The sequence below is a fragment of the Schistocerca serialis genome, chromosome 2 (assembly GCF_023864345.2).
Source record: "Schistocerca serialis cubense isolate TAMUIC-IGC-003099 chromosome 2, iqSchSeri2.2, whole genome shotgun sequence".
In the NCBI taxonomy this organism is placed as follows: domain Eukaryota; kingdom Metazoa; phylum Arthropoda; class Insecta; order Orthoptera; family Acrididae; genus Schistocerca; species Schistocerca serialis.
This window is the reverse complement of record NC_064639.1, coordinates 346,832,030-346,854,133: the sequence shown is the minus strand read 5'-3', so window position 1 is coordinate 346,854,133 and position 22,104 is coordinate 346,832,030. Positions and strand designations below refer to the sequence as shown.

The 22,104-nt window shown below is 45.5% G+C and overlaps 1 protein-coding gene across 1 annotated transcript in view; it reads right to left on the bottom strand.

The window, feature by feature from the left end:
• The window catches only part of LOC126455970 (suppressor of lurcher protein 1-like), a 40,030-nt gene that overhangs the window by 11,981 nt on the left and 5,945 nt on the right, over positions 1-22,104 (bottom strand). The window contains exons 3-4 of the mRNA XM_050091726.1: positions 15,839-16,025; positions 7,666-7,856 (exon numbers count right to left, since the gene is read on the bottom strand). Of these exons, the coding sequence (XP_049947683.1) occupies positions 7,666-7,856; positions 15,839-16,025 (378 nt within the window). The remainder of the gene's footprint in view (positions 1-7,665; positions 7,857-15,838; positions 16,026-22,104) is intronic.

The following is a 22,104-nucleotide window of genomic DNA, read 5'->3' as shown; positions in this document are numbered from 1 at the left end:
GTGCTGGAAATATGCACAACATTTTTCGTTTGGAGTTAACAGAGTCGAAAATTCATTGTAGATTTGCAAGTAAACATGTGCTTTAACAGTTTCGTTGAAGAACAATGGCCCGATAATTCTGTTACCAGATACAGCACACCATACACCAATTTTTAAATCGTGTAACGGCTTTTGCAGTACGCCACGGGGATTCTCTGTAGCCCAGCGTCTTGTGTAACAAAGTAACCCGACGAGGAATGGATCAAGTTGTCCCCCAGCGACATTTTCCAGCAACCATTTACAGTAATGCGTACGCTTACCTTTGTCCGCTTCTTTTATTTGCTGCGCAACACTCACACGGTAAGGTTTCATTTTTAAGCCATGAAGGATTCGTCGACATGACTTGCGAGATATTCCACATTGCTGTCATAATCGTCGTGTTGACTTGTAGGGACTTCTTTCAGTGTGTGCGCCGCGTTTGCCACAACCTCTGGTGTACGTACAGTCGTTGCCTTATTTCTCTTTGAATGAACAACACTGCCTGTCGAACGCCACTTTCTCACTTGATCCTGTATCGATGATTGTGCAGGAATATTACTTTCAGGAAAATTTTCATGAAAAGTGTCACAAAGAACTTTAATGGATTCAGACCGCACATACTCTTCAACAACGAACACACGTACTTCAATGGAGTAAGGCATGACGATGAAGTACACGGTTTATAACGATTACTTTCCGCATTAACTACTCACATACTGCTGTTGGAAGGTGGCAAAGAAACCGAAAAGCTAGTAATGCTACTCACACGCATTCGCATTCCGGTTCGGGCCGGTTTTATTGCCACTCTGTATATTCTTCATGTAAGGAAAACTACACGTTGGGATTCTCAGTCATAAATTGCGTCTTAATGGTTATTGCTTCTGAGAGTATCGAGTTACGTCTCATGTAAGAATAAGAGACACCCATTAGCATGTGTTAATACCGTGGCCGATCGTTCCGTTATATTGTAGCGAGCAATGGCGAGGATCAAGTGTCTACCTAGCAGATATGCAATCGATTGGATCAAAAGGGTCATATTCGACAGCATGCAAGATCTTAATGATCCCATGCGATTAGTAGCCGACAGATAACACAGGGTTTCTCTTGTAAGATACGTCAAGAGAATTTTCTCAGATGTTTCGACACATATTTGCAACTTCGTTTTTTCAGTGTGTAAATGACGTCAGCCAGATCGAATACTGTTCAATATGTTTTTCTTGTCACGTCTTACATCGATGGAAAGTGTCGGTTTGTATCTGTTTCGAACAAAGCTATTTTTAAAACGGAATTCTACATGCACATTTGATAAGAGCAGTCCCAGATTAGTCTAGATCGATAATATTTGTTTCATCAATATGCAACAACAGGGACAGTAAAAGACGGAGGCTAACTGGTAATCCACCAGCGACAGCACTGCTCTAAACTATGTTGCCTGCTATCGCCATGCACCAGCCCCGCTCAGTTGCTGCTGGAGTACTGTTCATTCTTCATGTTCACTATCGCTGATACTACATATCGATAAAACAAATGTAGCATTGGACTAATTATCTAACGCTTAATCGAATGAGTACGTAAAATTCTCTTTTAATAATCAATTTTGTTTGTAGCTTTCTGTCAGCGCTAGGCGTCGCGTGAAAGATATGATGAGCAGTATTTGTCTAGTCTGACACCGTTTACACACTGCAAATCGAAATTGCAGGGACGTGCCGAAACAATAGAGGAAAAAAGCGTCTGGTGACCCTTAAGAGACGCAGCCAGTATACAACGTGGCCAGAAACAGGCTGAAAGCTCGTAAGGGTGTTGCAGGAGAGATTGTACTGATAAATAATTATTTAACAAAAAAAAATCGATACGTTTCGTCTTTTCCGAATTATTTAGCATTGAACTTAGCCGCCGGCCGGAGTGGCCGTGCGGTTCTAGGCGCTACAGTCTGGAGCCGAGCGACCGCTACGGTCGCAGGTTCGAATCCTGCCTCGGGCATGGATGTGTGTGATGTCCTTAGGTTAGTTAGGTTTAAGCAGTTCTAAGTTCTAGGGGACTGATGACCTGAGAAGTTAAGTCCCATAGTGCTCAGAGCCATTTGAACCATTTGAACTTAGCCAATCAGGTCGCTGCAAGCAGTAATGCAAGCAGCCTGCCAGGGACAATTAGTATCAGTTGTTCTCATTGCATCAATGATATCGCACGAGCCTGCTCCCATCCTTGGCTGAATTTCAATCCTTACTACCCTCCCATTTTTTGTAAACCTCTCTTTATCGATTTCAGGAAACGAAACAAAGAACACGTTTGGCGACACCGTCTGTGGCGCGCCCCTTGAATTTGTGTGTTCAACGGCCTGACTAGCTAACTTTTCAAGTTAAATAACTCGTAAATGGGTCATCTTGTCGATTTTTTCCCTAATAATTATTTCCCGGCTCAACCTACCCAGTAGCACTCCTACAAGCTTTTCAGGTTGTTCCTGATCACCCTGTATATTACTCGCCCGGTCGTACAAGATAATACAGCCACATCACATTTTTACGAACGAGGGACTTGCCTGCAGCACGACAGATATTAACATGGCCAGTGCTACTATATCTGGAGCACAATGGTCTCTCTGAACTAGACTATTACAGCAGCTTCCCTTAAAGTGGGAGCAGAGAGCGGCTTGCTGACAGTGGCGCGTTCGACAGTACTGGACACATGAAAGGTACCAGGTCGTCTTTTCAAGTGAATCCCAGTACGATGGGACGTAGCCATGTGTGGCAGCTTTGAGGATATCGAACACTGCTAGATCAACACACAACCCAAGACCACTGTACCACATAGTCGACTGTTAAATGGCTCTGAGCACTATGGGACTTAACATCTGTGGTCATCAGTCCCCTAGAACTTAGAACTAATTAAACCTAACTAACCTAAGGACATCACACACATCCATGCCCGTAGCAGGATTCGAACCTGCGACCGTAGCAGTCGACTGTTAACTGCCTTGGTATAATCGAGAGTATCTCCACAGCTATGTGTTTTTCTCGACATAAGTTTAACTAACAAAACCCAGTACCTTGCAGCCGATGGCAAACCTCCAACGGGAGTCTCATTCCGCGAATCCAGGTTGACCTTAGCGTCTTATGATACATGAAAATCTGTGTCGGACCGGTACTAGAACCCGATACAGGGCTTATCACGAGTGGTAGCCTTACCCACTTCCGCTACCCGAGCACGCCACCTCTTGGGATAGTATTATTATGAGAATCACTTCAGATTAAATTAGAAAATGACACAAACAGAGACGAAGACTTTTGCTTAAAAACTGCTTGGAATCCTGCTGTCTCCCTGGTCAAATAACGCACAGAGCTAATGTTACTTACTCATTCGTGGGTAATCAATATTCACAATCGATAACTTCTGAAGTTTTACCAGACCATGACATTATAACACTTGGACGTGCCCATGGGGCCGGCCGGAGTGGCCGAGCGGTTCTAGGCGCTACAGTCTGGAGCCGAGCGACCGCTACGGTCGCAGGTTCGAATCCTGCCTCGGGCATGGCTGTGTGTGATGTCCTTAGGTTAGTTAGGTTTAATTAGTTCTAAGTTCTAGGCGACTGATGACCTCAGAAGTTAAGTCGCATAGTGCTCAGAGCCATTTGAACCAACCTTCCTATGGCCGAGACAGATACAGTGGTGAAAGGAAAACACATCGCACTGTGAATGATTTCAAGACAGTGTTACATACACTACCAAGTAGTTCAGCGTGTTCTTGTTAAATGTCACGGTAAAAACTCGCGAGAAGCTTGTTGAAGCGCCCTCACTCCCACGTGCAATAATATTGTACTCAACAAATAGGTCGTTTTTGTTGGAGTTGTGGCGGTGTTTGTTTACTGTGTTGGGAGCGTTGTCTTTCTGCATACGCCACATTACGGCTTTGGTCGGTTGAGACTCGCCTACAGGAGGGTTTAATGGTACAGAGCTCTATAGTTGCATCTATACGTTGAAAATGACTGGGTTTTTCGTGTCGAAATAGAGCCATTGGTCTAAGACGTCACCCGGCTGAACATTTTATATGCTGGGATAAACGCAAGTTTCTTACTGGGCTGTACCGACAAATCCATCGATTATTGGAATTGTTGAGTATTATACGAGGAGTAGAAGATGGGATAGTGCACCGTCGTGCATAAACCATATCTCTTTCTGCAAGAGAAAGGTTCTCCAATAGGACATGTAATTTAACTTGCAAAAATAGGTAACGAGGAGGCACCTCTTAATTTGTGTGGTGGTGTGTAAGGCCAATGTGAGACTTCAGCCACAATTCTCTTCCGTGCATTTACACTAAAGTGAACGTGCATTGCTTCACGTATTACACCTGAATCTGATCTTCCTACAACTGATTATTGTGGAAATTTATTATCCCGTTTTGTGGGACTCAGGCCTCGTTCATAAATATGTGGGCCTACTATAAAAATGGATGAATTTGTATATGTGTGTACGCTTGTATGTATGTATGCCTGTACATTCCATATCTCCTTCTACACCACTGGACCAATTTCAGCCAAAATCGGTACACGTATCACTTACAATCTGGAGAGAATTACTGTGGGGGTAAGAACTACGTACTTGTCAAAGGGGGAGGGGCGGTAATGAAAAAGAAGTGTAGCACACGACGTATGAGCTAGCGAACTTTATCCATCCAACATTTGAGAATGATAGCACATTGGGACTTGCTATAAACTTTACGTATAATGTAAAACCTGTACGAAACGTTTTCTCACTGACAACACCCACATACTGATGAAAGGAAAAATGTTTCTCGCTTACTATGTATTCCCATTTCATGCAGAAAACTGCCACATCAGGCATAATGCTTTAATTTTACTTCTTTACTACTAACTGTATTCACGACACAGTTCTCAGACAGTATGCATCTATGCCACCAATTTAGCTGCAAAAATTATTTCACTGTACGACTCATAGCTCAGGAGATAAACACTGAGATTCGTGAAAAACTGCCGCATCAAGCACGAGTGTTAACTTATTACTACTGAACCCGATTCGCAACACATTTTGAAGACAGTATCCAAATGTAGCACAGGATGTACCTGCAAAACTATGTCACTGTACCACAAATTGCTCAGGAGATATGACGTCATACAGATTGAGCTTCGTGAAAACGAAACGGCAGGACGAAATTCATTAGCAATACAGATGAAATACATGAGTAAATATGTGTGAAATACGTTAAATATATGCGAAATATGTGTGACATTTACGTACTGTAGCATATCGATGGGCAAAAAGCTACTCCTAAATCTCTGTATCACTTTCAGTCAAACTTGGTATTCATATTTCTATCTGGAAAGAGATACTGAAAGAAAGAATTAATCAGTAACCTCCACTTTGGGTGGAGGCTATAGAATAGAGAGAGAGAGAAAGGGGGAGGGGAAGTTAAAGAGATGGACAGAGGAAGGGAAGAAGAGAAAATGGGCAGGGGTAAGGGTAGGAGATGGTGGACAAGTGGGGTGGGGGAGGAGTTTGACGAATAGGTGGGAGAGGGGGCACGAAATAATACAGAAAGACAAGAGGAGATGAACAGCGAGAGACGGGAGGATGATATGGACCGAGAGAGGGGGAGGCAAGGATGGACAGGGCGAGAGCGAGGAGGAGGTGGAGATAAAGGAGAAGGACGAGATAGAGGGGAAGGAGGAGTTGAAGGGGCAGGAGAAGATACTCGCAGACAGGCACTGGGAAGGTGGAGCTGGTGGCGAGGGAGGAGGGGCGGAGAGAGGATGGAGAGAAGGTCCGTGTAGATGGGCTAATGGATTAAATACACACCTGTGCGTTACTCATATAGTTCTTAAATAAAATATAACCTGTGTTATTCGAATAAAACACACGAGCTTTCGATGTCTCCCCCACTACCGTCAAAAGTTAAAATCATAGACTACTGGGGTGGCACGGTGTTGCGTTTATATGGGTCTGGAACGTTCCAGAGAGGTCGATGTGACGTATGTGCGGAAGGCGAGTTAGGTATCCCATAGCAGCTCCGGTCCGCCACGTGGCTATCAGCTGCCCAGCTTGTCTCCTTGCGTATGCGTCGTTTCGGCCCTCTCAGGAACGTATGAGACGCTGCTATTGCCCTTATATAAGCGGAACACTGTGTCAGGTTGGGTAGTCAGTGATTTTCTCTCCTGATGACTATGGCTGTGACAAGTAGCGAAAGCTGTATTGTTTTATCCCAAGTAACACGGCTTGTAAACCGAGAAGACTTATTGAAGCGCTCCACCGCAAAAGACACTGGCGACACAGTGAAGAACGTGGTTTACGTCTTCGGTAGTTCCAGTTCTACGTATTCTTGTTTGTGGATCAGCATCTACTCATTCCAACACAGTGTCTTCCACATTCGCCTTATGAAGCACTTGTGAAGCTCTTTGACCATCCCTAACCCTCTATGTGAGATATCTGTTGGCTGCAAGTCGCTATAATAACCTCGTCATCCTCCTCCTCCTCCTCCTCCTCCATCTTCGTCACCACAGCCGTTCAAGAGCACTGCCCTTCTCAACAGTTTGCCTCCACACATCTCTGTTGTCTGCTTTTCTCGCTGTAATACCATGCTGAACACTTTTTTCTGACGGATGCGAACGCTGAGGATGTCGTTCGGCTGTCTTCTGGCCGAAACGGCTGAATTGCCCACAGATTCACTGAGAAATTCCGGCTGTATATGGACCAAGTGCAATGTCACATCCAGCCATAGGAAAATGATACCAACAATTTTACCATGGCAGCACAGAACTGGGTCATACAGATTGGGAAGTTATGAACTTCCACCAAGCAATTTCCATTTTCTTTGGGAAGATGAATGAATACTAGGAAGAATGGGGGCGGAAATTTTCAACAGTGGTTCTCGAATATTATTTACTAGAACTTTAAAAATAGTGTCACATGTCTACGTGGCTTTCAAATACTCAATGAAAGTTCCTTGGCCTGCCATAACAATGAGTAACATAGTTTTTGAAGAAAGCCGCGCGGAATTAGCCGAGCGGTCTAAGGCGCTGCAGTCATGGACTGTGCGGTTGGTCCCGGCGGAGGTTCGAGTCCTCCCTTGGGCATGGGTGAGTGTGTTTGTCCTGAGGATACTTTAGGTTAAGTAGGGACTGATGATCTTAGCAGTTAAGTCCCATAAGATTTCACACACATTTGAACATTTTTGAAGTAACCCTGTAAATACTGTGCATCACAACAACATCATCACCATTAGAGAACTAGGTACACAGACAAAGAAAAACAGCACGACTGCTTATGCAAGTTAATATTAACTGCTCTGGATACATCTAAAACAGCTTAAAATCAACAAACGTTAGTTTCCCGATGTAGATCACTTTTCAATAATGTTTGCAGCACTAAATCTGCCAACCACTGGAGGCTAGAAAATGACAAGAATGGACGTAACAGAAAACACGGTAAGAAAACTTTTGTGGGTTTCCAAATAAAAAATACAAAGAGTGAAAGAACAAATCGTAATTCGAGAAAGAAAGAGACATAAACGAGTCCATTAGAGTCTTTAGGATGTTCCTAACCTTAAGGTATGAAAACAACGAATGTTACAGAATATGCTTTGCATCCAGCGCTTGTCATTTGGTGGAGAAAAGACTGGTGGCAGAGTGGGTTTACTGACCGCTGACGAAGCTGTATCGGGCTACTAGGCTGAGGGCAGTGTCGGGCCGGCTGCCGTGGAACTCGATGCGCATGCGCGGTCCGCTGGCCATGAGCTGCTGCTGCTCGCTTCCGGCAGCGCAGCCGCTCCACAGCTGCTCCACCCGGCCGTCCGTCCACACGTACACCGAAGCCGTCTCTGCAGAGTCACACCTGTGCAAAGGAACCGCAGAGGTTATGTACGTCACGGAAACTACTCGAATATGGGTCTATAATCTTTTTGCCAACTCGTTTGCTTCCAGTTACTTCGATTCACCAAGCAGTGTCATTATTTTGTCATAATTATTGTAACTTTGTGATTCACAGATGACCGTGATTGAGAAGGAAGGTTGGGGGGAAGGTGTTTCCAGCTGGTACCCAACACCCTGTATGCTCAAGCAATGGAACGTTGCGAACACGTTCTGAATGAGACAAATATTTATCTACAGTGTTTATCATCGACATGTTCGTTATTAGTGTGGAAGGTATTAGTGGTGACGGAACTAGGAGCTGCAGAATGTGTGTGTGTGTGTGTGTGTGTGTGTGTGTGTGTGAGAGAGAGAGAGAGAGAGAGAGAGAGAGAGAGAGAGAGAGAGAGAGAGAGAGAGCCAGCCGATGTTCGCGAGCGGTTCTAGGCGCTTCAGACTGCAACCGCGTCACCGCTACGGTCGCAGGTTCGAATCCTCCCTCCGGCATGGATGTGTGTGATGTCGTTAGGTTAGTTAGGTTTAAGTAGTTCTAAGTTCTAAGGTACTGATGCTCTCAGATGTTAAGTCCCACAGTGCTCAGAGCCATTTGAACCATTTAGAGAGAGAGAGAGAGAGAGAGAGAGAGAGAGAGAGAGAGAGAAAGAGAGAGACTGGGTGTTGCTGTTAATGCTCTGTGCCTTGAAACTTCAAGATAATATTAAATCGTGCTTAATACTGTGCGACACATGCACTTCCTCGAAAGCAGCTGATAGTGTAATGAAAATACGCTGGATTTTCGAAGGCACCACCCACCACCTGATGGAAGTTTCACTACAACGAAAAATCAGTCTACATTAGATGTACAACGTAAGTTATACGTAATTTTAAAAGTGAACAGCTATCTGTTGGCGATTCTGCCGCTTCAAATGGGTAATGGAGCTACTTGTTTTTAACAAAAGCATTGTTATTCGTGACTGATTTTTTTTATGCTTAAAATTATCACCACATGACCATACAGAGTAGTGTCTGTCTGAATATGCCTAGACTGTGATCGTATGGCCTAGCACTTCTAGGCGCTTCAGTCCGGAACCGGTGTGCTACTACGGTCACAGGTTCGAATCCTGCCTTGGGCATGGATGTGTGTAATGTCCTTAGGTTAGTTAGGTTTAATTCGTTCTAAGTCTAGGGGACTGATGACCTCAGATGTTAAGTCCCATAGTGCTTAGAGCCATTTGACTGTGATGGTAACTCCGGACTCCGACACGGTGATTTTGAGAGAAGACACTTTATGTTGTCATACATTACCTTTATTTGTATTTGCTTGGGTACACAGTCAGAACTCTCACGTAGCATTTCCCGTCCAGAGACTTCCGGTAACAGTCTGTGGGTAACATCAGTAATTCTGCTAAGCAGACGAATATAGAAAAGTGAAGAATACGTTTATCACAAAGGCAACAGAGTAAATACATTACAAAGACTGAATTATATGACCCAGAAAATCATCTTGTGGAATAATTGCTAATTATGTTTGACGCCGGCCTGAGGGGCCGAGCGGTTCTAGGCGCTACAGTCTCGAACCGCGCGACCGCTACGGTCGCAGCTTTAAGTAGTTCTAAGTTCTAGGGGACTGATGACCACAGCAGTTAAGTCCCATAGTACTCAGAGCCAGCCAATTATGTTTGACGTGTTTCACATACATCTGCAGATTACAAATCTCATGCAGTTTCCTAGATTTAATTTAATCGACTTAATCGGACATAAAGTACTTTGGTATGTTAAGTCCCATAGTGCTCAGAGCCATTTAAAGTACTTTGGTTCATATTCGTTCTCTGTGAACATATACCTGAAATAGCGGGTCACATGATAGTATAATATCGAGGGTTGAACCTTAATAGTGGCTACTATTTATTTACAGCTCGTAAAAAGTAGATACGTGTTTCAAAGTTTTACAGCTTGTAGAAAGTAGATACGTGTTTCAAAATTAAAAAAAAAAAAATGGCTCTGAGCACTATGGGACTTAACTGCTGTGGTCATCAGTCTCCTAGAACTTAGAACTACTTAAACCTAACTAACCTAAGGACATCACACACATCCATGCCCGAGGCAGGATTCGAACCTGCGACCGTAGCGGTCCCGCGGTTCCAGACTGTAGCCCCTAGAACCGCTCAGCCACTCCGGGCGGCTTCAAAGTTTTACTGACATTCAAAGTAGTCACCAGCATTGTGTATAACCCGTTGCCAGCGATGTGGAACTCGTAGGGTACTCTTAGGGGTGCCAGTTGTGTCGACAGTTCGAGCGGCCCGGTCTGTTACCCGACGAATTTGTAGCAGTTCTGAAGCGAATGCCGTGGAGTGTTTCCTTCAGTTTATACACTCCTGGAAATGGAAAAAAGAACACATTGACACCGGTGTGTCAGACCCACCATACTTGCTCCGGACACTGCGAGAGGGCTGTACAAGCAATGATCACACGCACGGCACAGCGGACACACCAGGAACCGCGGTGTTGGCCGTCGAATGGCGCTAGCTGCGCAGCATTTGTGCACCGCCGCCGTCAGTGTCAGCCAGTTTGCCGTGGCATACGGAGCTCCATCGCAGTCTTTAACACTGGTAGCATGCCGCGACAGCGTGGACGTGAACCGTATGTGCAGTTGACGGACTTTGAGCGAGGGCGTATAGTGGGCATGCGGGAGGCCGGGTGGACGTACCGCCGAATTGCTCAACACGTGGGGCGTGAGGTCTCCACAGTACATCGATGTTGTCGCCAGTGGTCGGCAGAAGGTGCACGTGCCCGTCGACCTGGGACCGGACCGCAGCGATGCACGGATGCACGCCAAGACCGTAGGATCCTACGCAGTGCCGTAGGGGACCGCACCGCCACTTCCCAGCAAATTAGGGACACTGTTGCTCCTGGGGTATCGGCGAGGACCATTCGCAACCGTCTCCATGAAGCTGGGCTACGGTCCCGCACACCGTTAGGCCGTCTTCCGCTCACGCCCCAACATCGTGCAGCCCGCCTCCAGTGGTGTCGCGACAGGCGTGAATGGAGGGACGAATGGAGACGTGTCGTCTTCAGCGATGAGAGTCGCTTCTGCCTTGGTGCCAATGATGGTCGTATGCGTGTTTGGCGCCGTGCAGGTGAGCGCCACAATCAGGACTGCATACGACCGAGGCACACAGGGCTAACACCCGGCATCATGGTGTGGGGAGCGATCTCCTACACTGGCCGTACACCACTGGTGATCGTCGAGGGGACACTGAATAGTGCACGGTACATCCAAACCGTCATCGAACCCATCGTTCTACCATTCCTAGACCGGCAAGGGAACTTGCTGTTCCAACAGGACAATGCACGTCCGCATGTATCCCGTGCCACCCAACGTGCTCTAGAAGGTGTAAGTCAACTACCCTGGCCAGCAAGATCTCCGGATCTGTCCCCCATTGAGCATGTTTGGGACTGGATGAAGCGTCGTCTCACGCGGTCTGCACTTCCAGCACGAACGCTGGTCCAACTGAGGTGCCAGGTGGAAATGGCATGGCACGCCGTTCCACAGGACTACATCCAGCATCTCTACGATCGTCTCCATGGGAGAATAGCAGCCTGCATTGCTGCGAAAGGTGGATATACACTGTACTAGTGCCGACATTGTGCATGCTCTGTTGCCTGTGTCTATGTGCCTGTGGTTCTGCCAGTGTGATCATGTGATGTATCTGACCCCAGGAATGTGTCAATAAAGTTTCCCCTTCCTGGGACAATGAATTCACGGTGTTCTTATTTCAATTTCCAGGAGTGTATATCGAGTTCAACTCACGAGGGATAAAGTAATGGGTGTGCAGAACTTAGCAGACCCATCAGTCAAACAAATCAGTAACAGCTTGTACTGTACGTGCTTGAGCATTATTCTGCCAAATGATGGTCAGGTCCTGCAGAAAGTCTCATCACTTCTGCCTGTAAGCTGGTTGTAGGTTCTGTTCCAAACATGAACAGCATAGAGACAGAAGTGATGACACTTTCTGCAGGACCTGACCATCATTTTGCAGGACAGTGCTCAAGCACGAACGGTGCAAGCTGTTACTGATTTGTTTGGCTGACGGGGTTGCTAAGTGCTATACCACCTACTGCACTCCCCTGGCTTAAACCATCGTGAGTCGAACTCGATTTCTAAACTGAAGGAAACACTTCACGGCAATCGCTTCATAACTGCTACAAATTCGTCGGGTAACAGACCGCGCAGCTCGAACTGTCGACACAACTGGCACTGCTAAGTGTGTCCTACGACTTCCACATCGCTGGCAAAGGGATATACACAATACAAGTGACTACTTTGAAGGTCAGTAAAACTTTGAAACACGTATCTATTTTGTAGGAGCTGTAAATAAATAGTTGCCACTATTAAAGTTCCAACCCTCGTATATAGTAGTTTTCGGAACGCGATAAACAGAAAGATCACACCCACTCGCCGTTTGGTTGCAGCTGGTTAATTATTTGTGTGGTGTCTTACGACGACTTTTCGGTGGTCTCTGGACGGGCTACTCGGTACTCTCCCGCTGCATCATTCTAGTATTAGGTTAACGGCTGCTCCAAGCTCTCACGCCTCACACGCCTCAGCGTTGCGACACTAACCTAAGTTTCTCATTCGTTTCGCAGACGTAGTGCTATTCACGGTAACCATGCTCAGCGTACAGTGATGGTTTCAGACTTTTAAGATTCCTCAGACTCTGCCCCATTTTCTGCGAGCCCTTTCTCGTTACTTCTGCAGTATCTTTTTTTGTATTTGGATTTCAATGAAGGATTTCTCTTCTCTTGAAAATTTTCTGTTATATACTTCATCTGTACTTACCAATTTTACAAAGTTCAGCTCGTTCTGCAGGACCATATAACAATCACACGTGCTCTTGTTGCACTTCTGAGGGGATACATAGCTCGGACAGTTCGCAAATCGATTCCGGACATTCCATGACGTAAGCAGTCTATATCCTCTGGTACCGTGCGCCGGGGAATTTGAATCCCCGCCAGACGTTCGAATGGTTCAAATGGCTCTGGGAACTATGGGACTTAACATCTGTGGTCATCAGTCCCCTAGAACTTAGAACTACTTAAACCTAACTAACCTAAGGACATCACACACATCCATGCCCGAGGCAGGATTCGAACCTGCGACCGTAGCAGTCGCGCGGTTCCGGACTGCGCGCCTAGAACCGCTAGACCATCGGGGCCGGCCCGGCAGACGTCATGGACGTCGAAGACCCCTAGAGGTCTCTGCACCATCGCGCCGTAAGCTGTGGCGGCGGCCGCCTCCTGGCCCGCTTTTAGTGTGAGGGCGCCACAGTGGAACACGTGGTCCCAGCGGCCAATAGTGGCGCCCCCGATAGCATACTTAAGCGCCTGTCTCGCACTCAGCCAGACCCTCCAACGGTCCCAGCGCCTTCTCCAGAATCACCTTGACCTTTTTGACGCTTGGTGTAACCAGTGGCTCCTGAAAATCAACCCTTCAAAGACCCAGGCAATCATCGTAGGTCATACCACTCGCTACTTCCGGCTCCTGGATTTCTCCCTTAACGTTTGCGCCCGTCCTGTCCGCCTCTCCTCCACCCTCACCTACCTTGGCCTCACCATTGACCGTCACCTCACCTGGATCCCTCTTCTCCGATCAATCCAATCCAAAGCCCACAACTGTCTCCGACTCCTCAATCTCCTCTGGCCGGACATGGGGGTTGCATCCATCTACCATCCTCCACACCTACAAATTCTTACTCCGTCCCATCCTCTGTTATGCCAGTCCTGCCTGGATATCTGCCCCCCACCCAAATTCTACAAGTCCCTCCAGATCCTTGAGCATCATGCACCCCGCCTCGCCTTCCGTATACACCTACCGTCCTCCACGCAGATCCTCTATGACCTCATTCCTTTCCCCCATCTGCCCCTGTTCCTCAAACATATCCGCATACTCTACACCAGCCACCCCCTGGATGCTCCTCTCCCGTCCCCACCCCCTGCCACGCCTTCACTGTTGTGTCCCCCCTACCCTCCATCTCTACACCCTACATCTCCTTTCCCAAGGTGGCTTCCATCAACTCCCCCTCCCAGATGATGCCCTCTCTCCCTCCATTTATCCCTCCTATCAACTCTGATCATCCCCCCTCCTTTCCTCTGTCCTTTCCCTGGGTTCCCTCTTCCCCCCTTCCCTCCTGTGTTTCTCCCCACCTAACCTCTCCCTACCTCCCTTCTCCCTCTTCAGTCCTTTTGTCTTCCCGTCCTCTGCCTTCCCCACTCCCTGTCGCATCTGCCCAGCACCCCCCAGCCCTGTTATGGGTCGTCATCCTCCATTGGCTCCTTTCCCCCCTCCCCCCTTCACTTTTCCTCACCTTCCTCCTTTTTTATTTTCCTATCATCTGACCAGTTCCCCCCCCCCACCCCCCCACCTGCTCTCGGCTGTGGTATGTCATATTTTAGTGCAGTGTTCCAGTGACTGCTCATTGTTGTTTCGTCGTTTCCTGTGTTGTGAACACAAACCATGCTGTCGCTGGGTGTGAATTTTATGTCTTTTACGAACAGAAACCAGACTGTCACCGTGTTTTTTAATTGTCTGTCTATTATTTTACCTGTGTGATTCATATATATTTTATTAGCATCATCATCCTTTTGTTCTCTGTTTTAAGTTCCACGACTTTGTTGTCCGTTCTTGTTGTGTCGTAAGGTCCTCCGTTGGTCGTGTCTGTCCTCTCCCGTTGTGTTGTTGTTCGCGGGACGCCCCGCGGGTCCCGCCGCGCTACCGTCAGTACTACCCCGCGACCGCTCCGGTCGCCGTTACAACTTATCGCATTATTGGAACCTCGAAAAAAAAATGATCTCCAGTACTGATGAAAAGAGCGACATATGTCACAGCACTACGCTTATCAGACACAGTATATCGTCCGGTCTGGTGTTTCAGGATGTGCAGCTAAGCCTTAGTCAAAGACATATTCACGTTAACAGTTTTTGGAGAATCTGTTATAGTCGGCTCACCGTTCCTATCAAGAGTGCTCTGTGGCCGACTTTAAATATTCATTTCTTTTAAAATGAAACTGTCGTAAATATCATACACTCCTGAAAAGTTTGTGATTGTACCCGGCCGTCGGTTGCTGCCTGAGACTAATTAAGACCATTCCTCATTGATTAGTTCGACTGTCTGGATCGACAATTCTGCTAAGACATGAGGGAATGACTTCCATGGTACTAGAGGGAGCTGTAGAGGGCAAAAACTGTAGAGGAAGACAGAGATTGGATTACGTCAAGCAAATAATTGAGGACGTAGGTTGCAAGTGCTACTCTGAGATGAAGCGGTTAGCACAGGAAAGGAATTCGTGGCGGGCCGCATCAAACCAGTCAGTAGACTGATGAAAAAAAAAACAAAAAACAAAAAAACAAAAAAACAAAAAAAAAAAAAAAAAAACAAGCCACTGTGAGAGGATTACGGACGTAGAGGTTAACGCACCTGTCCCGTGAGCGGGAGACTGAGGTTCAAATTTTCGTTTGTCGATTCCGTCTGCAGATATACGTCAGAGATAACCTTGCTGGAGAATTTTAATGGGAGTTAATCTTCAGCTAAATATGATTCTCTAAGCGCAATTTGTAAGACAAATTGCTAGGGGATGCCGGTGAACCTTAGTGTCTGCGTGATTTTATTAAAACAACGCCTATGTATATATGAGCAGTAGCCTAGCTGTATTATTTTCAGAGTTCCTGTTCAAGTAAATCCTTTTGTACGCTCCTTGTCGTACGCATTAAAAGTTTCTTCAGTAAAGAGCTAAAACTATGACATCTACTGACTAATGAAGATAACATTTATCATGGTTACGATTTGTGGAACACGCAACTAACAGTGTTTCACTAGATTTCACAACCACTTTACGTCGGACCCCCCCCCCCTCCCTTACAGAAGATTCCACGTTAAGGCTCATGAGGAGAGCGCGACCGCCGCGGGCTCACCGCGCGCGCTCCGCCGGCGACTGCAGGCCGCTGAGCAGCAGCCGCACCCGCTGCCTGCCGCGCGCCTCGAAGTCGAAGCGGCAGCGCGCGTGCGCGGCGCTGCCCGCCGGCGCCCCCACCGTGCCGCTCCTGGCGCCGTCGCTGCTGATGGTTGCGCCGCACTGCGCCGTCACTGGCTCAGCGGCGTCTGTAAGACACGCGGCGGGTCCCAGCGTCTCAGAAATGTTCTAACAACGATAAATGATATGCACGAATACTTCTTGACATTTAGCATGCAGAGTGGAAAAATCTACCTGTTAATAAGGACACATGAGGTTAAAATACAATGAATCGACAAAAAAAAAAAAATCAAATAATCATAGTTCTGGAATACACCGCTGTTGAGTTGCGGCCACAAAACGAGAGCCAATCATTTCTATCGCTATCGCTTGCGCCATTGTCCCGCCTTGTGCGCGGGGTTGACGTGGTTAAATCGGATTTCGCATGTTAATTTGAAGGGGTGGCGGGATGCCCTTCCTGCCGCCACCCCGTACCCCTCGGGACGGAATCAGAGTACCCCATGTAAATCATGGAAAAGTGCGGATGTGTTTCAAATGTCTGTGAGTCGTGTAATTGGGGCGGGACGTGGGGACCAGCCCTGTATTCATCTAGACGGACGTGGAAAATCGCCTAAAAACAGCATCCAGGCTGGCCAGCACACCGCCCTCGTCGTTAATCCGGCTGGTGTATTCGATCGGTGGCCGGTGCGTCTACCCGAGTCCAGGAAGCAGCGCATTAGCGTTCTCGGCTAACCTGGCGGGTCAAAACGAGAGCCAATCAGTCTGCGCCCAAATATATGTGTTTAAAATAACGTCCAAAATGCCGCAGTTACCAATTAAATCAGCTGAATATAATGGTTTCTGCGGAAGAATCAAAGCTAGGCGAACTTTATAGGAGTTTGAAAATTCCCGTCACGAACTTCTACGGCTTGTAGAGGGGAGTGAGTACCCAATATTTAGAATAGGACCTTATGTCGTGAAATGGACCGTTTCCGTTCTATGACGTCTTAAATTCGGATGTTCAACTCCTCCACTTCTGTTTGAGCTATTGAATTAGGCATGATGCAGTACAGCTATTAGGTAACAATTTGAAAGGAAACGTAACGAAACATCCATTTATTCTTTAAGTTTAAACATTACTTGTTTACATCATTCCACAACAAGGAAGAACCCATCAAACTGTGCGTACAGAATATAATGCTTAAAAATTAATGCAAACGAACATGCTTAAGTGATAATAGATGTTTCGTTATGTGGAATTGTGACCTAATAATTGTTTTTCGTCACGCCTAATTCAATTTCTCAAACAGAAGTGGATTAGTTCAACATCTGAGTTGGAACCGTGGTAGAAAGGAAACCATAAGTTTGCGGGAATGGGTTTCTGCTCGAAATATTATCACTCCCCTTTGCAAGCCCTAGAAGTCTGTGAAAGAAATTTTCGAACACCTTGTATAGAGGGTGATTCTGTTATCGTGTTACAAACTTTCTGGGTCGATAGAGATGGAAAAATGTACCGTTGTTCCTAATGTTGTAGGGTAGGCACCTTTCAGGCGTCAGCATGAATAAAAAAAAAATGTCTACAGATGTTGGGCTCTAAAATGCGTATCTGAGGAGCTATGAACACTTTTTCATCTTCGCTAGTGTGAAACAATTCTCAATTCGACAAGTTCCCCAACTCTCAAGGCATGAATTTTAGAACCCATTTTCACAGGACTTTTTCTTCTTTTGGTCCGTACTACCACATCTGAAAGATGGCTGCCGTACCGTCTCAACAACAACAGTACCAGTACTTGTGTTCCACTGACAAGGGTACCAGAACGGTTTTCGCTTGTAACCTTCGACTCATCCGTTTCCAGTACAGGGACCCTTACCAAAAGTTGATACATTTTTCCTTCTCCATCATCCTAGACTGTCTGTATCATCATCAAGGAATCATCCTTTGTAGACATAAAATTACAGATTCCGGGGCTGTAGATTCGTAAGGGCGACAGTGATGGATGCACTGCTAACCATACTCAAATGTATTGGCTTAGCTGGCCAATCAGTGGGTATTATTTCATACCTGTAGCTTCACAGCGATGCATTTGCGGTTAATAGAGAAATGAGGTTCTGGCATTATTATCAGGTTGATTTTCTCCACCTTAGCTGTAGAGTAAGTACAGGCTACCTTGCCAGTTAAACTGTGTGCAAAATTTGGCTTTACTGTACGTGGAACGGGTTGGTCGGGAGAAGAAGAATTTATAGGGACAAACAAACTAACAAAACACCCCTTCAGTGGGAGGTCGCTAGTTCAGTCTGCAGTAAGGTTCATTTGAAACTCTTGTGTTAACAACTATGACAGGAAAAATATTAGCTGCTAAAATCTCACAATGTGTCCGGGAGGTGCATCCTCGTAGATCATCATTCTCTGGGATGTCTGTATTACACTTCACGAAACAGACATGGTCAACATTTAAGAAATGTACAAAATAAACCATCAGTTTGCACCATGAACACCAAATGGATCACCACAGCGTTCACAAAGTCTCCCACCGTCAAGATCGAAGGCGAACTCCTTGGGAGTTATAAGACGTGCAGGACGTTCACGTAGGAATCCCCTCTCATAGAATGCATGTAGAATCATGTACAGGAGGGTGACGAGAGCTGCTGGAATGTGATGGCACGCAACCGAATGCGAAACAGTCTGTCGTGAAGCTCATCGTGAAACTGGCTATATTTTAAGGCGTAGCTGAAGATAGTGCGATAACAAGTTTTACAGGCATGAAAAAAAAAAAATCCAGAGGCGGAGTTCGTCCTGTGGTTCCAGGTGGTATGAATTGCAGCACCACACACCTTTCAGGAGGGATACTTTGCTCAAAAGGGGTATTACTTTTACACGCAGATCAGGAATCAAGCAAAAGCAAGTTATTTTGACCAGATATTGGCTAAATGCGGCGCTCATACCATAGTTGTAGTTCTCTTATGACCATTTTGCTGCCCTTGTTTGTGCTGTGACGTAAATCTTCCGTATTGCCCTTGCAAGATTATGCACACGAGAAAAAATCGTACGGCTCAGAGCACTTTCAGGTTTTCGCAACGCAATAAATAACTTTCCAGCCAATTTACCATCCAGATTAACAGTCCGCATAACTGTATACGAATGCCTTAAAGAACTTTTGTTAGCTTCATACAGCTCTCTTCGTACCTCTAATTTCCAAGATTCCTTTCACATGCATTTTCTCTTCAAATCCAGATTGGTTTGAGTTGAAAATAAATTTCTTATTAAACGATGGGATAAGTTTTTTTATGTCATTTACAAATCTTCGGGCCGATTCTTCAGGTTGTTGTGCATCGTAAAGTTGACGCTTTATCTGAAATTTCATTATCTACGTCCTCCAAATTCGCAGCACTGAAGTTTTGCAACTATCCAATACTTCCTTTGAAATCACTTTAATCCAAATAATCACGTAATAGGCCACCATTATGCATACCATATAAATTGTTTTTATGTTTCACAGATTCATAAAAACAGCCATAAAATTTTTAAATTTTCACCTTACAAATTCGTAATTTAAATCTAAAAATGTAAGTAACAGTTCTAAATCTGTCCATAATCGGTGTTTTTTTCTGTTTACCATGCTGTGGATGACGTTCCATCTACGTAATTGCGTTTAGTATCGGCTCCTTGGACAACGATTGTCCTTTACTGCGTTTCAATGATGACGGGGTTTGTAGCTCCCTGTCCGACAGGAATGATGAACTACATCGCTCCACACCTGTTCAGTACCAATTTCACTTGTTAAGCAACTATCGTCGTCTTTGTACTCCTCATGTACATTGTCTGCACACTCGTGGGTACACGACACCACACAGTCCACTGACACATCTTCCAGACACGCTGGTATTTCATCTGCCAGTTGTTTGTCACTGTGTGAAATCCCTTGCGTTCCTTTACGACGAAATGTCAACTTCGGCAACTGTTGCTGTGGATATAATGCCACGTTTACTTTGTTTATCGCTGCCATCGCTCTGTTTTGTATCAACAGCACTAGCACTGTAGTGAATTACTCGACGACTAAGCAGTTCAACTACGTTCCGTAGCCTCATGCTGTGCTTACCACTGGATACCTCCAGCACCGCCCACTCTTGCCATTTGCAGCCAATATTGTGGCTGCGTAGTAGACGGTAAGTGGGGCGTCGAGTGCCCTTGCGACCTCGCGCAAGGAGTTTCTCCTAAGAGGCTTATTGTCAAGATTTTGACAAATGTAAGACATTTGATGTTACGAACTGATCGAAACTAGCCGTCAGGGAATCTTTACAGTGAATTATGATAAAAAATACTTTACCCCGGTTAGTTATACTGTCTTACGGAAACACTTAAATTTCTGTACAGTTTTTCATACGTATATCAGTCTAAGGTAGTTTAAATGGTTCAGTTACCGGTTTCGATTTATTGCCATGACATCATTAGATGACCCGTTTAAAAAGGAAGAAGAAGTGCAATAGTAAGATATTGGGAAACTATGATACAAAATCAAACAACTTTAAAAGGGTGCATAAGTATTAATTTTACGTTTAACAGTTATTCGTCAATGGACGCGCTTACAGTATAGACATAACTGTGCCCACCCCGTCCCTTACCGTTGCCATAACTATTATCGTGAACTATCGTAAACTATGAACGTGATGGTATGTCTAAAAACCCAACTGTGATAAAGTGGACCAAATGTTTGGAATCCCCAGAAACAATTTACTTCTGAGAAATACCGTCGTGAAAATCTCCTCTTGTAATGGTCAGATACAAAGACCGGACGGGTGTACACTTCTCCACGTCGTAAATCGTGTGCTGAAATGATCGAACCAGGACATTTGTGAGAATAGAAAGACACTGTCAAACTGAGCTTGAAGTTGTTTCGCCTGTCAAACGGAATAAGTTTCCAATATGGGTCGTGGCACAGCACAATCCAATACATCGGAGTATTCACCCAGTCATACATTACCGAGTCAAGGTTGAATTTTATGTGTTGCCTTTCACAGTACTTTGAATGTTAGTTGAGGGAAATCGGTAATTTTTTTTTCTTGGTGAGCAACTGACCACATTCGATCACAAGATTTTGCTGGTCAAACTGACCTTTCAGTAGCTTTCCGAAGGACAACATACATGAAATTTTAGCATATGTCTTGAATGCACTGCAGCGCGCAGCTGCGTTGGAGTGATGTCTGATGGATCACTAGCAGCTCTGTCTCTAATGATGTCGCCATCGACGGCACGTTAAACTCTCATCTTCGTTCTTTTCATCACTGCAACTAACGGAAGATATTTTCACTCTGTTAGACTTTTACGATTAGTGCAGACAGAGGACCTCCCTTGTCTTGGGGAAATCTCCTTGTCTCATAAAGCTACCTGCAAGTTGTGTACTGAGACCTAAACGGGAACGTCGTTGGTGACTGCGGGACGTTCTGTACTCTTGTGGTCCTCGACTGTTTTTACCCGCTGGATGTGTCCTGTAAATTTTATTGGATGACACACTATTTTTGGTGATTGCGGGAGTTTCTGTACACTTGCCAGTGGTCATCGAGTATTTAATTCCGATGTCGATGACGCTCCTGTGAGTGTGAAACGCGTTACAAATTAAATAAATAAAAAAAGAAAAACATTTGCAACCGAGAGTGCCTATTCTTTCTTGAATATCTCAAGAGACTGATGTACCATTAGCCGAAAGATGGCTAGTGCCATATGTGTGTAGTACCATATGCGAATTTGTTTACGATGACCGTGACTTGGATCTGATTTCACTGGAGATAGCTACACAGTAGCTGCAATCGATCTGCAATAAACAGAATAAAAATGTACGACCCATGCTACCGTTTTACCTCCAATCTTCGGATTTTATTAATACGGTTGTGGAGCACGCTGTTCCTAATTTGAAATAAATCTTTGACACCAAATATATTTATAATTTTTGGACAAATGTATTGGAATGCGTTGGCTGTAAATCTCTATGATCATCACTGACATGTGTTCAGACAAAGTGCTGGAAAGATCGGTTATTTCTGATAACTGCTCAGCTCAACTGTTGTTCCAAGTTAAGCTTCACCCTAAGTATTGACAAGCAAACACAGAGCTGGGGGGCGCATAAGTCACTTCATAATATGAAATTACTGTTCACCTCAAAAACATACGTTCCAAAATACTGCCGATTTGGAAAACATACGACCCTATGTGCAACCTGTATGAGATACATGGGT